This window comes from Budorcas taxicolor, chromosome 13 (genome assembly GCF_023091745.1).
Source record: "Budorcas taxicolor isolate Tak-1 chromosome 13, Takin1.1, whole genome shotgun sequence".
NCBI classification, from domain to species: Eukaryota; Metazoa; Chordata; class Mammalia; order Artiodactyla; family Bovidae; genus Budorcas; species Budorcas taxicolor.
In genome coordinates this window covers 57,472,607-57,492,313 of record NC_068922.1, presented here as the reverse complement: position 1 = coordinate 57,492,313, position 19,707 = coordinate 57,472,607, and the positions used below count along the sequence as shown (strand labels likewise).

General features: G+C 57.4%; 1 protein-coding gene across 1 annotated transcript; it reads left to right on the top strand.

The window, feature by feature from the left end:
- The first annotated feature begins 1,594 nt into the window (after window positions 1-1,594).
- On the top strand, window positions 1,595-18,174 carry NPEPL1 (aminopeptidase like 1). The gene is made up of 12 exons (XM_052650697.1): window positions 1,595-1,802; window positions 2,467-2,652; window positions 3,217-3,387; window positions 6,371-6,460; window positions 6,907-6,988; window positions 8,642-8,784; window positions 12,809-12,886; window positions 15,609-15,709; window positions 15,889-16,012; window positions 16,238-16,414; window positions 16,821-16,931; window positions 17,461-18,174. Exons 1-12 carry the CDS (start codon window positions 1,653-1,655, stop codon window positions 17,617-17,619), a joined length of 1,572 nt encoding a protein of 523 aa, XP_052506657.1. The 5' UTR covers window positions 1,595-1,652; the 3' UTR covers window positions 17,620-18,174.
- Window positions 18,175-19,707: the final 1,533 nt, after the last annotated feature.

Genomic DNA, 19,707 nt, shown 5'->3' with positions numbered 1-19,707 from the left:
CCGACTGCCTGTCTGCAGTGTATTTGCAAACAGAAGAGTGATGGGTCTTCATACATGCTCTTCGTACCCTTTACAAATGTGTGAAAACATTCAGCTGCTGTAAAATCTTTTGAGGAAAATAGGATCCAATTAGCACCGACTTTTGTGTCAGGAAAGCTGAGGGTTTCGAAGGAATTCCTTACACTCCGTCAGAAACTGAGTGCCAAGGCCCTGGAGAAAAAGGCAGACACAAAGGCCTACCTTCAGAAGGCTGGAGCTCTGGTCCAGGGCGATGCTTGGGGCCATGGCTCAAAGCCCAGGGACAGACATGGAGGGAGCAGACAGGGAAGATGAGAGTGTGGCTTGAGGGTGGGTGACAGTTCATGGAGCTGGGGACACGCTGGGAGGTCAGTGGCCTTGACTGCCACACTAGAGAGTTGGCTTTGCTGTTCTTTCAAGCTGATTATGAAGAGGAAATTCTAAATATGAGGATGGGTTCATGGAACTAGCTGAGGTTACAGAAAGGGGTGCCAATGAGGGGCCCTTGAGCAATGAGGATGTGGACACCATGGGGCAACAGGTTTTTTTAAATGACTCCTGGTGGAGGAGCTTCCTCAACTGCGTCCTCACCCACTGACCCTCGTATCTAAGCGGGGAGCTGGACGTACCCACTATTCACCAGACGCCTGCTAGCTTCATCCAGGTCCACCAGCCCAGTCCAGGGGACCTCCACTAGCCTTAGATCCTCAGTGAGGTGGCCTCAGGGGTCTTGTAAGCTACCAGGTACCCCTCCTCTCTCCCTAAGTGAGTGGGAGGCTGCAGGGACAGCTTTCAGCCTAGGGTGGGCTGGAAAGGCCCCACACACTCACCCACAGATGACGCCTGGCTTTATAATTTGCCATCCCAGAAGCAGCGACCTGGATGGAAACCCAGACCCCCATGCCCTCTCACATCAAGGTCAGTGCCCAGCAAATAGTGGGGGTCTGAGAAAGGTTAAGGAACTCAGTGAGGAGAGGGGACCGTGGAGTCCAAGAATCCCCAGGCCAGTCCAAACTGACAGTGTGTGGTGAACAGAGGTGTGGGGTGGGTTCCCCTGGACCATCACCGCTGCTCAGAGGCCCTGGGGCGGGGCGCGCCTCTCTTTGGGGCTGGGCTGGGTCAGGCCTCACCGAGACTCTGGCCTGGTGGACAGGGCTGGGGCAGACTTGATGTTGGCCCCACATTTGTTCAGGACCCGCTGGAGGTCAGAGCCACCAGGGTCCACTGGCAGCCTGCCAAGGCCGGGGCCCCATCCCGGAAGTGCAGTGCTTCCTCCCTGGCAGCGGGAGGACCAGGGGGTCAGGGCCGGGGCGGGCCGGCCTGCAGCGGTCTGAGGCCTAGCCGGGCCTGGGGCCTGCCGGGGACAGGGCCTGGTCGGGCCGGGCCTGCCCCGCGCGGTCCGGGGCCTGGCGGAACTCGGGGCCCGCTCCAGGCCGGGGCCTGCCCTCCGCCCCTCCGGCCCGGCGCCCCCTCGCGCCCCGGGCGGGCCCTGCACGTCTCGCGAGCGGCCCGGAGCGGCGGGGGAGGCGGGGCCGGCTGCCGGGCAGGGCCGGGGCGGCGCCGAGGCCCGGCCGGAGCGGGAGCCCGAGCGCGGCGGGCGCGGCGGCCGGGACGAGGGGCGCGGGCTGGCGAAGATGGCGAACGTGGGGCTGCAGTTCCAGGCCAGCGCCGGGGACGCGGACCCGCAGAGCCGGCCGCTGCTGCTGCTGGGCCAGCTGCACCACCTGCACCGCGTGCCCTGGAGCCACGTCCGCGGGAAGCTGCAGCCCCGGGTCACCGAGGAGGTGAGCGGGCCGCGCCGGCCGCCATGCACCGCCCCGCCAGCCAGCGGAGCCCGGGCGGGGCTGGGCCGGCGAGGAGGCCGCGGAGGCCCCGCCTCGGCCGCCCGGCGCCCCCAGCCCGCCCGTCAGCCAGCCGGGTGCGCCTGGCGGACTAGGCCTGCCGGCGAGGCCAGGGGCCGCCCGCCTCCCGAGAGCCCGAGGCTTGGGCTCCCGTCCAGCAGCCCCGCCCGGAGGCCACTCGTGCCCTGCACCCACCCGGGCCTCAGGCTCGTGGGCAGAGCTGGCAGAGCCCACTAGGTGCGAAGGAAGTGCCCTCGAGGGGCCCTGACGCCGCCTTCCGAACCCTCCTTCCGGAACCCTCGTGGTGGTGACATCCGCCCCTTTCCAAGACCCCTGACTGGTCTCACCCCAGTGCCTTTGTGGCAAAGCAGCCCCCAAACTGGCCGTTTAAGTCCCCAGTGCTTAATCCCACGAGGGTGGACATGTGCCAGCAGATGCACACACGCTCACCTAGTGAGATGTGACACGTCTTAATTAGGGATCCAGGGTGCCAGGGAAGCTGCAAAAGTGCCCATTTAGCGAGTGGGGCCGGTGTCCACACGCAGTGCTCCTGGCAGGCAGCCGTTTGAAGTCTGGTGTCTGTCTTGTGTCTCCCCTTCTGATCCAGCTCTGGCAGGCCGCGCTAAGCACGCTCAACCCCAACCCCACGGACAGCTGTCCCCTCTACCTGAACTATGCCACCGTGGCCGCCCTGCCCTCCAGGGTGAGCCGCCACAACAGCCCCTCGGCCGCCCACTTCATCACCCGCCTGGTGCGGACCTGCCTGCCACCGGGGACACATCGGTGCATTCTGGTGAGTGCTCCTGAGAGGCTGGCCCCGCAAGACCCCCACCCAGGCTGCAGGTCATGTGCAGTGTGCTGGCTGTGCTGGCCCTGACCTGTACCTCCCGCGGCTCAGTCCTTGGGACTGCAGAGCACTCTGGCCACAGTATCTTCAGAAGTGGACGTTGCTCCACAGCTGGACATTGCAACCCCAGCTTTACAGACAGGGAAACTGAGGTCCCAGAGACGTAAGCACCCCAGACCAGTGTGGGTGGCAGATCTGAGCCTCCGACCCAGACCTCCTGAGCCCACGTACACCGTGCGGCCCTGCACGTCCGGCTGTTGGGTCTCGGGAGGCGGTGGACCACATCTGGCAGCTGACATTTTCTTTCTCCCATCATGGGCCCGTGGTTCTGAGGAAGGCCCCAGGGATGCAGGCCCTGCTGGGGCATCTCTGGCCAGATTGTTTCCACAGTGGCCTCTGACCCGGCTGTGGGGCCCAAGCACTTCCTGACAGGGGCTCCCATGGGGCGACCCCGGGGTCCCCTCCCCCACTCCGCTCCCCTCACCACAGCTCTGCTCTCTGGTACTGCAGATGGTCTGTGAGCGGTCTGATGCCTTCGCCTCCGCCTGCGCTCTGGCCCGCGCTTTCCCCCTCTTCACCCACCGCTCAGGGGCATCTCGGCGCCCAGAGAAGAAGACCGTCACGGTGGAGTTTTTCCTGGTTGGACAAGACAACGGGCCAGTGGAAGTGTCCACTTTGCAAGTGGGTGTCTGGAAGCTCAGGCCATGCCCCCTCCACCCCCAGCTTGGGCAGTGCTCTCTCCCCCACACTCCCTGGGAGGACAGGACAAGGCTGCTTGCTGCTGGAGAGAGCAGGCCCCCGGGGCCTTTCCAAAGCCAGGCCACATGCTCCCTCCCACAAGGTGGTCTTGTTCTCAGGATTCAGTTCCATTCAGCCAGTGTTTATGAGCACCTACCTCGCACCAGGCGCTTTCATGTTTTAATACTAATAATCTCGCCTGTGTATATATCACATTACCCTTCATGGTGCGCTTTTACATATGTTATTTCATTTGGTCCTTCGAATAATCCTTTTGAAGCGAGGCAAGGCTGGAGGTAATTTCCAGCTTTGAGTCCATGTGTGGCTGGCTACCAGGTGACCCTCCCAGACCTGTGGCTGTGATTTCGCCCTCCCACCTGCAGCCCCATTTCCAAATGCCAGACTCAGGTGGTCCTTTCCGCTCCCTCACCCTTCACTCTGTCTCAGGGCCTGTTAGCACCCCCTCATCCACTCTCTCACCACCTTGCTCTTCAAACTTTTAATAACATGGTCTGATTGCTTGGCTTGTCTTAACTCCCTTCCTCACTTGGCTCACCAGGATGGCGTTCGCCCATCCCCTTCCTGACACTGTCTTCTAGGGGGCAAACCTGCCAGACTCAAGCACTTGTCATCCTTCCTTGAAGGGCCCCCACCCACCTGGCGCCCTCTCTCCTCCCCACACCCTTCCCTCCTGCCAGCTGAGAGCCGTCCTCACTTGAGATTGTACATCTGAGTTTAGCCTCTGTGCCTCTCACTGGTGTGGGAGCCCCATGCCCACCTCCAGTTGGGGGGCGGGGACCTTGGTGCTGTGCATAATAGTCCTCTTGTGTGTGATGGAGCCAGTGGGCTGGTGGGTCTTCCTGGCTCTGACACCCCACCCATCCTACGGTGCCTGCCTGGTTCTCTGGGACCAGGCAGCAGCCTCCTAATAGCCTGGCTCCTCAAGATGCCCCCCTCTGGTTCCTGCTTCTTACCACCTCATGACCAGGGGAGGGCCAGTGCTTCCCAGGTGCTTGTCAGATGTCAGGCTCTGCTCCGAGCACACCTGTGCACAAACACCTGATTTCCACAATTGCCCCATGAGATGGGTCCTGTTATTCTCCCCGCTTGAGAGCTGAACAAACTGAGGCTCAGAGACACTAAATGATTGAGCACAGCCACACCAGCAAGGGGTAGACCCGAGCCTTAACCACAGCTGCCATCCATCAGCCCTCTTTCCCTCCTGTCTGGGATTGTAAGTGTGAGGTTCTGACACCATGTGTGGCCTTTCCCTCCCACCTGGGTCCCTGTGGCCTCTCATACCCTCCTCCATAGCATTTAATGGAACAATGTTGTGAGTCTCTGCTGGACTCACGTCCTTGGACCTCTTTGGATTCAGTCTAGTGTGGAGTCCGATGCAAGGCAGGCACTCACATAGACGTGGATGAATGAGTGAGTGAGTGAATGCTGCTGCTTTCTGACGAGATCAAGGCACAGTGAGGTGCAGGCCCCTCCCTGCAGGTGCGCCCTCTCACCTGAGCCACTGCTACGCCGCATGGAGGAGCCCTGCATTCACAAGGTCATGAGGCCGGCACCCTGCCTCCCTTGAGACAACCCTCAGGGTGCTGATGCACTCCCCAGACAGCAGCCAAGGGTCTCTGATGCCCACAGGTGGGGACCCTCACCCTCCCTGGGGAGGGCCTGCTGCCAGGCTGTGGGGATCACATGGCATGCCTCAGATGTGAGCTGTCAAGTCTCTACCTCTGAGGTTTAGGGGTTAATTACCTGGGAACAGGCAGGAACCTGGGAGGTGGCTGGGCTGGCATTAGGGACCCAGCGGTGCCCTCCTCACTCCTGTGGGCCTGGAAGAGGCAACAAGAAACTGGATGCTGTCCACATCCCTGCCAAACCCACACTCCATTTCTCTCTTAAGGCAGCCAGGCCCTGGGGTGGGTGCTGGGGGGCCAGGTGAGACAGAGCAGGGAGGCAGAGCTGAGCATCAGGGCTGCGTCGGGTGCATGGGAGCTCTTGGCAGAAGCTTTGAGGGAAGAGAGACATGAGCATGCCCTCTGCACAAGGTCCAGCTGTCTGTGTCCTTCCCTTCTTGCCCCATGGCCAGAGCAGTGTTGCATCAGGTGCCCAGGAAGAAGGGTGAGGGTCTGGGACACGAGAAAAATGCCTCCCTAGCAGGTCCAGGAGCCTCTTCTCCATTGCAAGGCTCCAAGAGGCTCCTGAAGCATGTGGTCTTTGAGAGAAGTACCTCAAAGGGTGGCTGGGACCCTGGCTAGGGAAGCAGGGGTGTTTGGTCTGCCTGGGCAACCATGACAGCAGCTCCTCAACAGGGGTTTAACCCACAGATGCTTGTTTCTCCAGCTCCCAGAGGCTGGCCATCTCAGAGCCTAGCCATCCCAGATCAGGGTGGCTTCCGCAGCTGCATCCTTTTCTTACAAGGGCACTAATCCCATCATGGGGTCCCATCCTCTTGACCTCACCAAAGCCTGAGCACCTCCTGAAACCCTCCTGTTACCCTCCCCTGGTGGTCAGGGCTTCAGATTCCCATAACAGAGGGTATCACCTCCTCCTGGGAGAGGGGGATGGGGTTGGCAGAGGCTGGACGAGGTGTGCACTCAGGGCTAGGCAGGAGGCCACCCGCCACCAGAGTAGGGGGCAGAACAGGAGACGAGGCTCAGAAAGCAAGGAGGGGCCCATGTAGATCAGGAGAGGATGCTAGGCCAAAGGGCTCCTCTGTGGTTCTGCAGCCGTAGGGGTCTTTCTGTAGACGGCTGGGGTCATGGGTACAACTCTTGCTTCCCTTCCACCTGCCCTTGTTGCCCAGCCTCCCCTGGGAGATGTGTGCCTCTAACACTTGTGGGTCCTGGCTGTTGGCAACGAGGGACACCTTCCACCTTGTCCCAGGACCCCAGTGACAGCCTTTTGTTTCTCCTAGTGTTTAACGAGTGCCACGGAAGGTGTGCGGCTGGCAGCCCGAATCGTGGACACACCCTGCAATGAGATGAACACAGACACCTTCCTTGAGGTTCGTGGCCCTGGGGTCCAGCTGGGTTGGGATGGTATTGATCGACCCCAGGGACAGTCAGGAATCCCAGGGCTGCCAGGGGATGGTCCACAGTCTCCGCACCTCATCTGGGGAAGCCATGGGCCGCTGCAGACAGAGTCCTGCCATCCACCCGGAGCCGAGGAGCCCCCGGGCCTCAGCCAGGGGTGGAGGGAGGACACAGCCTCTTCCTCGAGGCCCCCATGCAGGACTCGAGCCATGAGCCACAGGAAATCGCAGAGTTTGGAGGTGATTAAACCTCCTCTCCTGGGTTTAATCATGCTTACAGCCGAGAGTCAGGGCCTCAGCTTCCCGGCCCACCCCTCTCCCACCACAAGGCATCTGCTCACCCCTGTCCCTGGCCTCACCCTCATTTTAAGCCGTCTTCACGTGTTGTATGTTGTTGTTTTTTCCATGAACACATCCAGGAGATTAAGAAAGTTGGAAAAGAACTGGGGATTGTCCCAACCGTTATCCGGGATGAGGAGCTGAAGGCGAGAGGATTTGGAGGTGGGTGGGGGCTAGTCCTCCTGGGTCCTGGCCTCAGCAGAGGCCTGGGGTACTTGGGGGGCTGGGGGGCTGCCAGGCCACAAGTCATGCTGTCCCAAGCTTCACCCCACAGGAAACCAGCCTGTGTCCAGCCCCCAGGCCAGACCCTGGGAAGCAGCCCATCCCCGGGGGAAAGAGGAGGCAGCGATTCAGATCCTGATTCAGATCCTGGAAGCCACAGGGTCCAAGTCCTTCCCCGTCCGCCCCCTCTGCAGCCTCCCCTGCGCTTCTCTCTTGCTCCCCAGGCCAACCCAGCAGGGCCTTTCTGTTCCTCGAATACACAAGCTCACATCCCCATCAAGACCTGCTCTCATGGCTCTTTCTCCCTGGGATACTCTCCCCCAATATGATCTCACAGACCACCTCTTCAGAGAGCCCTCCCTGACTGCCAGGCCCATCCTTCCCACCTCCCAGGCACCAAGGTGCAATGACAACTAGAACAGGGTTGGGAAGGTCACTGTGGTTGTTATCTGTGGCTGCAAAACCAGTTATCCCAGAAGGCAGCAGCGGAAAGCAACACGGTCCTTCCAGTGCAGGTCTGTGGGTGGGGAAGTGGGCGTGGCTTAGCTGGGTCTGGCCCAGGGTCTCTCCAGACCATGATACCTGTGTTAACTGGGGCTGCGGTCATCTGAAGGCTCAACTGGGGCCCAAGACGGGCTCCCAGCAAGGCTCACTCATGGCCCTGCCATCAGGGGGCCTAGCTGGCTGCTCCTTGTCGTGTGGGCCTGTCCTTGAGCAGCTTGCAACATGGCAGCTGCTCCGCTCAGAGTGAGGTCTCTGAGCAAGAGACAAGAAAGAGCACACAAGCCAGAGGCCAGTTCTGTTTCTGTAACCTCATCTTGGACGATTCCTGCCACGTCCCGAGAAACTGAGACGCGCAGTCCTGCCCTCTTGGGGGAGGGGAGAGGTTCCGCATGATCATGAATGCCCAGAGGGGATCCGTGGGGGCTTGTTCGAGGTGCCTATCACAGTCATGTAAGCCAGCTGCAGCTGGAGGCAGTCCTGTCAGGGAACGCTTCAGAGGAGGTAACACTTGCAGCAGGTCTGCAGGGTGAGTAGGAGTTTGTCAGGCAGCCATTACTGGCCCTTGTCCTGGTTGCTACAATTGTTCGGTTAGATTATCAGGGGACCTTGAGGTGTGGCCTCTGCCCACAGCAAGCCATGGTTTTCTCAAGAAGCTGGGGCGTGTAAACTGACAGCAAGGCAGCAGCAGGGGTGAGCTGGGAAAGGGAGGTGCCTGCTGAGTGCATGGAGGGGTCAGTGATGGGAGAGCGAGTGGGGCTGGAATGGCCTTGAAGCATGATCCAAAATCTCTTCATTCTGCAGTCCCGTTCACTGCTTTCTGGGAATGATACAATTTCTTTTTTTTTTCCCTCAGGGAGTCTTCTTGCCTAACACTACTTCACATAGAATGCAATTGCATCCCCCAATCCCACAGTGGCCAGGGGCAGGAGAGGGCGGGGAACTTGGTTCACATAGCCAGGCTCTGTGGCCCAGAGGAACACCCACAGGCCAGCAGCTGTTTGTGGGGAGAGCAGTGTTTCTGGGGCACTCCCAGGAGTCCTCCACTTGGCCCAGCCTGAGCCTCATTGACAAGTGCTGTGCTTTCCCTAGGAATCTACGGTGTTGGCAAAGCCGCCATCCATCCTCCGGCCCTGGCCATCCTCAGCCACACCCCAGATGGAGCCACCCAGACCATCGCTTGGGTGGGCAAGGGCATCGTCTACGATACTGGGGGTCTCAGCATGAAGGGGAAGGTGAGGTGCAGGACCGGGGCTGGGGGACGTGGAGGGGAAGGGTAGCTCCTTATCAGGTGTCAGAGGAAAGAGCAAGTTGTTGGGGCATCCAGGAGGGAGGCCTTGGGGCCCCTTCCCCTCCAAGGGGCAGACTGTTTGCGCCTGCACTGAGTCAGGACACAGAAAATCTGGAGAAGAAGAAGAAAAGGTCCTAGGGTGATGCCCAATGTCTTCATGACCATCTGCAGTAAAATATTATGAGTATTATAGTACAGATAAAGAAAACAGTCATCGGTTAACACTTATAAATAGTATTAAGTAATTTCTGACAGAAAAAGCTGACGCCTCCACATCCTTCTCTTGTGGTGACGTACGCCAGTGTCACAGCCCTGCCATCCAGCCTTCAGTTCGGCCGACTTGTCGGTGACTCTATCACATTGGTCTTCTTCACATGTTTATGTTCGCTAGATGGAGATGCCAGGTTTGTCAGTCTCTGCACTCATAGTTGATCCAAAAGAGCACAATTAACTTTAATTTTGAAGACTTTCTGTCACATGAAGCAACGGATACACTCAGGGAAAGTCTCTAACAGAAGGGTCCCTTGGCAGAGACCAAGAAAGACCCCACTTCCCAAGAAGCTCCCCAAATCATCAGTGTCCATGTTTCTGATTCTTTGAGATGGACTCCAGCAGCTTTCAAACATCTGTGGAGTAAAAATGTCTTATACAGCACAACCCCGGTGGTCCCCTAGACTGTGGGCAGCAGCATGGCTCACTGCTCCTGGTGTTAATGCCGAATCCACCTTCCGAAGGCAGGAACTCAGTGTCAGAGGTGCCGTGGACACCAGCCACCTCCAGAGCTTGCCTGCCTCAGAACCAGAGTGCCTTGAGGAGTCTGTGCCCCTGGCAGTGATTAGTGTCCACGTAGGATAATGTTTCTGAAAGACAGTCAGGTCTAAAGCTTTTATTTATGTGGTAAGGACTCACTTCAACCAACAACGGGGTTTTTTTCTGGAGGAATACTTTTACCACTGATGACAACAAGCAAACAAGCTTTTGTTGTTGTTGTTCAGCTGCTAAGTCGCGTCCTACTCTTTGTGACCCCAGGGGCTGCAGCACACCAGGCACCTCTGTTCTCCACTATCTCCTGGAGTTTGCTCATATTCATGTCCATTGAATCAGTGATGCCTTCGAATCATCTGATCTTCTGTCGTCCCCTTCTCCTCCTACCTTCAATCTTTCCTAGCATCAGGGTCTTTTCCAATGAGCCAGCTCTTCACATCAAGTGGCCAAAATTTTGGAGCTTCAGCATTAGGCCTTCCAATGAATATTCAGGGTTGATTTTCTTTAGGATTAACTGGTTAGATCTCCTTGTAGTCCAATGGACACCCAAGAGTTTTCTCCAGCCCCACAATTTGAAAGCATCAGTTCTTCAGTGATCAGCAGTCTTTCTGATCCAACTCAGCTTTTAGTCAGTTTATTATTGTTCTTAAATTCTTAACACCTGGTGTTGACCCTCCCTCCACACCCTTGATAGGGGCTCTTGCCCCATTAGCAGGTGTGTTTTGGGGGATGGATCTGTGGGCTCATTCAGACGTTGGCTTGTTAGAGGGTGAAGTAAGAAGCAAGGCTTCCTGAGGGTTAGTCATTTTGCTGGGGGCACCCTCTCCCAATTTTGCAGGAACAGTCCTGGCTGTTTTCAAAGATTTTCAAGGCAAATCAGGATCAGTGTGATTTAAGGGGCCTCAGATGTGTTCATCTCAGGACTTCTTCCACTCTTAAAAAATACTGATCTCAAAAGAGTTTGTATTTATAAGGGCAATGTCTGCTAGCTGTCTACTAGAAATTAAAATTGGGAAAATTTAAAGATAGTTATTAATTCATTAAAAAGACCAATATGACCCCATTGCATGCCACTGTAAATAATGCAGTCTTATGAATAGGACTGTATTTTCCAAAATGAAAAAAAGAAATTAACCAGAAAAGTGGTACCGTTTTACATTTCTGCAGCTCTCTTTACTGTCTGCCTTGGTGGACGACAGCTGTGATCACATATCTGCTTCTGCATTTAGTCTGTTGCGATATGTTTTAGTTGAAATATAAAAAAGAAAATCTGGCCCCAGTCCTTCAGCAGTTAGAAAAAGGAGAAGCGTTTTAATACCCTCTTCAGGTAACTCAGGACCTTCTTCTTTGCTGTTACACCAAAACCCGACAAGTGGGAGTTTTTAAAAGGTAAGTTACAACGGGGGATCTGAAGCCATGCCTGTGAGCTCTGCCACATTGAAATCTGTGGGTCCATCCTGAAGTCTGAATGCACGGTTTTATGATATCACATATGTGCCATTTGGAAAATACTGTTTAAAGAGTTATGCCAAGCCTCCAGATTTTGACGCTTTTCAGTATACAATATTTTTAAAAGTTACATTCATTAATATCATCATCTATCTCATGTAGGAAGTTGAGTATTAAGAAGCCATCATGGAAGCAGATGCAAGTTTTCCAAAACCCTGATTTTTTTTTTGCTTGAAAACTCCAGTTTTACCAACTAATGCCAGCTGTCCTGGAGGTGAGAGGCTCACTCCGGCCATTTTCGAGAAAATATCTGCATATACCTGCGTCTGGATCCCCGGAGTCTGTCAGTGGTTCCCCCCACCCCACCTCCAGGACAGTGGTATTGGGAGAGCAGAGGCTCGCTGAGCTCAGGACTTGGCACCCACTCTTGCTTGGGCTCCAGAAGACTGACCACAGCCGAGTGCTGGGCATCAGGGAGCACGCGCGGGGCCTCCTCCACCCCTTCCATGCCACTGAGACAGTGTTGGGAATGACTCTTCTCTACTGTTGAGGTTTCTAAAAAGCTAATCATTTCACTGCTTTGGCGAGAAGACTTGAGTGAAGTTGGCAGCATCTTGTTTCCTAAAGGCCTGGAAATGAACCCAGCAACCTACCAGTTCCCACAGGCCCCAGGTCGCCACTGTCCCATCGGTACAAACAGCAACCCAACAGTGACGAAGGCGTTCCTGTGGAAATAGTTTCTTTTATGAAAACAGGAATGCCAGGTGGGGTCCCTGAGGCTGACTCAGTCTATGGAGCTGCGTTTGTGGTGCAACATTTGTTCTGTGTCCAGGAACACGGGGATTCAGTGGCCATCTCCAGCCATTTTCCACGTGGCCATTCTGCAGGGGGTTTGATTCTCGGTTTGAGGCCCTGTTATTCCATTTAAACAATCTCGTGGTTTCTCGCAGGTTAGGTCAAAACAGCTTATTTCCAGTAGTGCTAGCTGAGTCATTTGTGCTCAACTTAATTGTAAAAACAGCTCAGTTTATATCTAAAAATACTTTCCATTAAAACTCTCGGCTCGTGTAATCCAATAAGGGCTCAGAAAAGTCGGTACATTTCGGTCCCGAATCCTTACATCCGATGACCTGTTGTTAATTTAAAATATAAGCCTGTCAATTAGCATTGGGAGCCTATAAACCGTAAAAGTGCCTAGCTGCCCTCAACAAGTGTATAGGAAATGGTGTTTACTTCTGTGGCAGGAGGGCCCCTGGGTCTCTAGCGACTCCCTCACTAGACCCCGTCACCCAGGAAACGTGAATGCAGACAGGTGGCAGGTGCCCTCGGGGCAGGAGTGGGATTGATGGTGTCACAGTGACTAATGACATTTGGGAAGAGCTGGATGGGTGGTCAAGGTCGTGACATGGAGGAGCTGCAGACAGACCCCCAGGCTGACTTGGTCACAGCTCAGCCTCTGAGCCAGGCCACTCCGGAAGTCCCCACTGAACCTCACACAGTTCTATTCAGTAACCCCCAAAGCTCTGCTCAAGCTGGACGTGCCCCCCAAGCTGGTAAATTTAACTGTGGCTTCTCATTGCTTCTGGAGGATCCCCGGGTGACCAGTGGCATTTCCTGGGTTCTGTAGCCACTCAGGTGACTTGGCGCCAGCTCCTGTGCCTCTGGGCCCCTCGTGTGGGCACCGGGGTGGGGAGCATTGTTGCTGAGGGGCCAGCATCCACTTACCTCTCTCTCGCCCCTTCCTGCCCCCACAGACCACCATGCCAGGGATGAAGAGGGACTGCGGGGGCGCCGCGGCTGTCCTGGGGGCCTTCAGAGCCGCCATCAAGCAGGTGAGGTGGGCCCTGTCTTCCTCCCTGGTTCTCCTCCCCAGAGCCCCCTGAGTCTGTGTGGCTGGCACTGTCCCCCTCCACACTCCTGCGCCGGGTCCCTGGGGCCCCCAGAGCTCCTTGCTTCAGTCAGAGCTCCTCTGGCCAAGAGTGTCACCCCACCCGGACATGTCACCTCTCTGCCTGGCGCCCACTGGCATCATGGGCCCTCCGCTAAGTCCTTAGACTCCGCCCGCCCTGACCGAAATGGGAAGGGTGCTTTGGAGCAGGCTGTCTGCCCTCTCACCCCTGGGCTCTGGCACTCAGGGCAGGGGTCTTTGGAGGGGCTGGCTGCTGTTTGGTGGAAGAGGTATGGGGTCTGTCCTGGAATACCGGGAGTGGCCACACCGAGCCCAGACACCAAGGCAGCCAGAGGCCTCCGTGCTCCCCGCTCAGGACACACAGGCGCCAGAGAGTCCAACAATTGGAGCCAAATTCCCGACCTGGGGGCCTGGTCGATAAGCAGTGCCGTGGCTGTTCCCTGCGTTTGCCCTTTGACACTGAGAAGTGAAGTGAAGTCACTCAGTCGTGTCCGACTCTTTGCGACCCCATGGACGGTAACCTACCAGGCTCCGTAGTCCATGGGATTTTCCAGGCAAGAATACTGGAGTGGGCTGCCATTTCCTTCTCCAGGGGATCTTCCCAACCCAAGGATCGAACCCAGGTCGTCTGCATTGCAGACAGACGCTTTACCATCTGAGCCACTAGGGAAACCCATAGAGCATGTTTATGGAGCAGAGGCATGGGGGGCCCTGGCCATCCAGGGCCGCTCACCTCTCAGCATGGCTGCTTCAGGCACCTCTGAAAAGCCCAGCCCTTCCGGTCACCAAGCATAGGCTCCTCTTCCTCAAAGGCACCGCCTGAGCAGCATGGGGGAAACTTCCAGAGAAAACAAAAGCAAAAAGATCTTGGCAAATGATTTCTGCCCAGCCACACCCATGAGGGGAGCAGAAAGCCTGGAGGGGAGGAGGGGCTCAGCCTAAGGGGTGCTGGTGGGGGGGTGTCTCAACTGTACTGGGGAGTGTCATGCAGCCCTCGTTCAACAGCACCCAGCCCACCTGACCGGATTCAGCCAGGCCCGGGCTACCTACTCCATTAATGAGCTCATCAAGTATGCAAGGGACATACCCAGCCTCGGGGGCTGGGGGGTGCTCTGAGAAGGGCTCACGGGAAAGTGTCCAGAGGGCCCACGCAGCTGCACTACCTGGTGTCTCAGCTATGGGTTTGGGGTGACTGCACCCATGGAGGGTCCGTCCTGGCATCTGGACAGGTGGCTGGTGCCCCAGCAGATAGACCCTTCCTATGGGCGAGGAACCACTTGGCAATTAAGGCTGGTTCATCAGCTGGTGATTGGAAGTGGTCCTCGGATTCCTCCTGCTTGTAACTCATTTTTTGAGAAAAGGAATGTGCCTCAATTTGAGGCCCAAAGTACATAATGAGGGTCATCACTCACAGAATGAAGTAAGAGTCCACACTCACACCAAGAGGAGCAAGTCATCTCTTCACAGTGGCCTCCCAGTTGCTAACAGTACGAGGGAGAGGTGGGAACCCACCTTTTGGCAAACAACAGCATAGTAATTGTCTCAGGTGAGAGTGACCAACAGATGCTAACGTCAGAGTTGAGTGTGGGAGCGTGGGAGTGAGGAGGAGCACCCACCCAGAGGTTTCTGTGGCTGTCCTGAGGGACACTGGGGGGTGGGGGGTCACTGTGCCTCCGGGGACTTAGTGCACTCAACCTGAGTGTGGGTACAGGGAAACAGCAAAGGGTCAAGGTCATCAAAGTCAAAAGCCCGACCTCAAAAGCTAAAGATCAGCAGGTTTGTGAGGTTAGGGACTGTGACCACTGACTGCATTGTATGAATAGGAGGTGGGAGCTGAGCATGGACTCGAACCCAGCAGGCAGCTCCACTTCTGGGGTGCATGCTGCATCGCCTGGCCTCTGTTGGGACCATGTCCTAGGGCCCACTAGGATGGTGGGGAGTGCAGGGGGCTGTGATCCCTGCTCCTTGGACCCGTCTGTCTGTCTCTCTGTTGTGGGTCAGAGAGCTCCAGCCTGTCACCATCCTTTCTGCCCCTGATGCTCCCAGCCTATAACTAGAGCCTCTGCCCTGGTCCCTCCAGGGTTGTTTTTTTTTTTTTCTTTTTAATTTATTTATTTTAATTGGAGGCTAATTACTTTATGGTATTGTAGTGGTTTTTGCCATACATTAACATGAATCAGCCATGGGTGTACATGTGTTCCCCATACTGACCCTCCCTCCCACCTCCCTCCCCATCCCATCCCTCAGGGTCATCCCAGTGCACCAGCCCTGAGCACCCTGTCTCAGGCATCGAACCTGGACTGGTGATCTATTTCACATATAATAGTATACATATTTCAATGCTATTCTCTCAAATCATCTCACCCTCGCCTTCTCCCACAGAGTCCAAAAGTCTGTTCTTTACATCTGTGTCTCTCTTGCTGTCTCGCATATAGGGACATCGTTACCATTTTTCTAAATTCCATATATATGCGTTAATATACTGTATTTGTGTTTTTCTTTCTGACTTACTTCACTCTCTATAATAGGCTCCAGTTTCATCCACCTCATTATAACCGATTCAAATGCATTCTTTTTAATAGTGAGTAATACTCCATTGTGTACATGTACCACAGCTTTCTTATCCATTCGTCTGCCACCTCCAGGGTTTCAAAGACACCCTCCACGCGATATTCTGCTTGGCCGAGAACTCCGTGGGCCCCAATGCCACGAGGCCGGATGACATCCACCTGCTGTATTCTGGAAAGTAAGGCCAACCCTGCCCGCCCGCCTCACAGCGTCCACCCCATTGTGCTTTCCCGGAGCCCTGGGTGCCTGCGATGGGGGCTGGGTCCCCTTTTGAGATGTCAGGGGCCCATGTTAGGCACTGCATTGCAGTTGAGGACAGGGAGGAGGGGCTCTGAATGGGGTGTCTGCTGTCCCCAGGACTGTGGAAATCAACAATACGGATGCTGAGGGCAGGCTGGTACTGGCAGACGGCGTGTCCTACGCCTGCAAGGACCTGGGTGCCGACATCATCCTGGACATAGCCACGCTGACTGGAGCTCAGGTGGGCCCCACTGTCCCTCCTGCTTCGCCACCAGGTCAGAGCTCCTCTGTGAGGGCACAGGCGCCCAGGGCCCATGCACCCTGGAGGGAACGCTGGCACAGGGCCCCCGTGGGGGGCCTCTTTCTCAGTCTCTCTCTCTGCCTTGTTTTCTGTCAGCCCCTCTTCTGTCCTTGGTGTCCCCCAGCCCGCCAGGTGATGCTCTCTACATCTCTCCTGCATCCCCAGGGCATTGCCACAGGCAAGTACCACGCAGCTGTGCTCACCAACAGCGCCAAGTGGGAGGCAGCCTGCGTGAAGGCCGGGCGACAGTGCGGGGACCTGGTGCACCCGCTGGTCTACTGCCCGGAGCTGCACTTCAGCGAGTTCACCTCGGCTGTGGCCGACATGAAGAACTCAGTGGCGGTAGGTGTGGAGCAGGGTGGACTTAGGTCCCCTGTGAGGCCCCAAATCTGGGCTCTGAGCAGGGGAGGGAAGAAAAACGGGGAGGGGATGGCACTCTCACTGGTCTCCCCGCAGCATGTCCATTCAGCAGGAAGTGGGGCATCCTGCCCGCTCTGGAGTCCCCATTGGGTCTGTCGCTGGCTCCCCCTTTTACCCCCAGGGTGAAGGTAGACCCCCTAGCCCAGCTGCCAGGCCCACGGGGACCCTGTCTGCTGCTCTCCACACTGGGCCCTCCAACCCCAGGCCCCTTCTTGCAGACACTGAGAGAGGTGGTCGCTGAGGATAGGGGTCAGGAGGGCACAGGGTATCCACCGTGGCCACCCCCACCACGGCTGGAGAGGAAGCTCATGACTGTCTTCTACCCCAGGACCGGGACAACAGCCCCAGCTCCTGTGCTGGCCTCTTCATCGCCTCACACATCGGCTTTGACTGGCCTGGGGTCTGGGTCCACCTGGATATTGCCGCGCCTGTGCACGCCGTGAGTCCGGGCCCTGGGGGTGCCCCTGCCCACCCCACCGTTAGGCCTTCCTTGGCCGGCCAGCCACTCTGCTTCCCTTGCCGGCCCCTCCCCACGGGTCTGGCTGCTCCCACTCTCTCCTGCATCCAGAGCCCCTCTCTGGCTCCAGAGCACAGGCTGAGCTCATCGGAAATATTCTGTGTGAGGGTCACACGGCCAGCTGTGGTCCCCCCTGACCTCTGGTCTCCTCATCCCTGGGAACAGTGTGGCTGCTGTGCGCAGTCCTTCCCAACCCGCCTGTCCTCGGCCGGAGGCCCAGGGGCCCTGGTCTCACCCTTCCCTCCCCGAGGAGCCAGGAGAGGGGAGGGGAGGAAAACCCAGGGCTGTGTCCACAGCTTGTTCTCCACCGGCTCTGAGTGGAACAGGACAGGGAAGGGGGCTGGGGGGTGCATGGGGGGTCAGACGCCCTGGTCCGAGAGCGCTCCCATGGTGGTGGGTTTGCTGGGGTGGGGGGCTCGGCCACACAGGTTTCCACTGTCTTCACCCACAGGGCGAGCGTGCCACGGGCTTCGGTGTGGCCCTTCTGCTAGCACTCTTCGGCCAGGCCTCTGAGGACCCTCTGCTGAACCTGGTGTCCCCACTTGGCTGCGAGGTGGACGCCCAGGAGGGGGATGCGGAGAGGGACTCCAAGAGGCGCAGGCTTGTGTGACGCAGCCGCCCTGCCCAGTGATACTGGGCGCTTTACCTCACTTTGCACTGATTAATTCTAAGCAATTGGAAGATTATACCTTGAGATGAACTGCGGTTTGTTTTGTTTTTAGTTGTCATGGTGACGGAAACAGCTCCTTTTTGTGTCTTAGGAGACAGCTCAGGGTTTGGGGGGCCCAGGGAGGGGTGAGTGGGCAGCACTGGGTTTGTTTTATGTTTGATTCCCCGCCAGCTTCTGCAGACCATGCCCCTCCCTGGGGCCCCCCCTGCACGACCCCCGGGCTCCGGGACGCATGCGCGGCCCTCAAGACACCCGCCCCTGCCTGGGCCCATGGTGGGTGCCAGTGGCCCCATCTGCAGCCCCAGGCCCCACACATGGCACCCGCATTGCAGAGCACCCAGGTCCCACTCCAGCTGGGACAGTCCCTGCCTCCAACAGACCACCCCTTTGAAAGGATGGGGCGACTTGGTTCAGGTTTTATGGAGCAAGAGGAATGTCTACTCGGGCCCCTCTGAGTTCACTGCAAGTTGAATTAAACATGGCTAAACCACATCACACCTCTGCCTCTGTCTCCGTCTTTCTCCAGCCCGTTTTAGCAAGCAGCCCAACAACCTGCCCGTGGGTCTGAGGCTCCGGGTGCCACCATCTCCTCCCAAACCAGCACCCAACTTTGAGGTGAAATTTGCCAACCTCACTGCTGCAGATGAGAGACTGGGGCTAGCTGGGCTCTGAGGTTTCGAGTGCAGGCTCTGGAGGGCGGACACCTCGGACTTTCCCACGACCTGCGGTCTGCAGGGAGGGTGTCCTGATCCCCAAGCATGGCACAAGGCAAGTGTTACACAGGGTCAACCGGAAGCCCCCTGGGCAGGATCCTAGGAGCTGAAGGGCATAGCCTGGCCAGGTGTCAGGGAGACCCCCAGCCTGGGCCCCACAGAAGAGGTCCAGGACTTAGGCTCTACCTGGCATAGAGCCGGCACCTCCTCTGCAGGCGACAGGAGGGCGAGAACATGCCTGCAGGCCACACGTCTCCTGGCTGTGTCTGGACTCCTTGACCTTGCACCCCTGCCCAAGGCTCCCTAAACTTCAGGTCCCTTCCCCTGCCCTGAAATCAAGGTGACTCTTTCTGGGCATGATCCCAAGCATGTATTTATTAACTGCCTGCTGTGTGCACAGCCCCAGGCTGGGGCTGGAAGAGGCAGGCGGCAGTCCCAGGGCCTCCACCCCGTCTGGGAAAGCCCTGGCCCGACGTGTTAAATTGCAGTAATCGTGGTCACGAGGTGGTCAGTGGGCTCAGGGAGGCACGGGGGCCGGAGGGGCCAGGAGCCTTCATGGGTCATTAGCATGCTTAATGGCCTTGGTGTTGGCAGCTCAATCCAGCTTCTCCCTGAGAAGCCCTGAAGGAGCCAGAGGTCACTGAGGTGGCCCAGCTCCTTCTCCTGGCAGCTGGCGCTGTCCACACCCCCTGCAGGGGCTACAGGGATCCGGGGGACTGAGTGTCCCTTGTGCGGGCACAAAGAGGGCCTCAGGCCTGGGGACCCAGCTGGGCAGCAGCTGCAGGCCGAGGGCCTGGCACTGGAGGGAAGCAAGGCTGAGGCTAAGACCCTACTTCTCTGAGGCTAAAGGGCTTGACACGACGGCTGCTTCCAGACACTTCACTAGAGCCCCAGCAACAGGGTCGGCGGGGGGCAGGCAGGGAGTGGGTGGGCGCTGGCACGTCCACTTGATCATGGTCTCAGGCGAGCGGTACAGGAAGGTGAGTCTGGAGAACAGCTCCTGCTCCAGCTGCAGCTCACCCAGCTCGCGGACCAGGAAGATGTCCGTGCAGAGCTCCAGCATGCGGTCCACATCAGGCAGCTGGTCATACATGATGGAGTGGGCAATGCCGAGGAAGTGGTCTCGGATGAACTTGGCTGCAACCATCACCACCAACACGTAGAGCCTGACAATGCTGGGGGGATGAGGGGGCTTCAGCACTGCTGTCCCAGGAGAGGAGAGCACAGCCCTTACTCAGCCTGGTGGGATAGAAGTGCAAGTGCTGACCACTTGCAGCCCTCACGACCTCTTGTGGATGGGGCTGGGGTTCCAGTC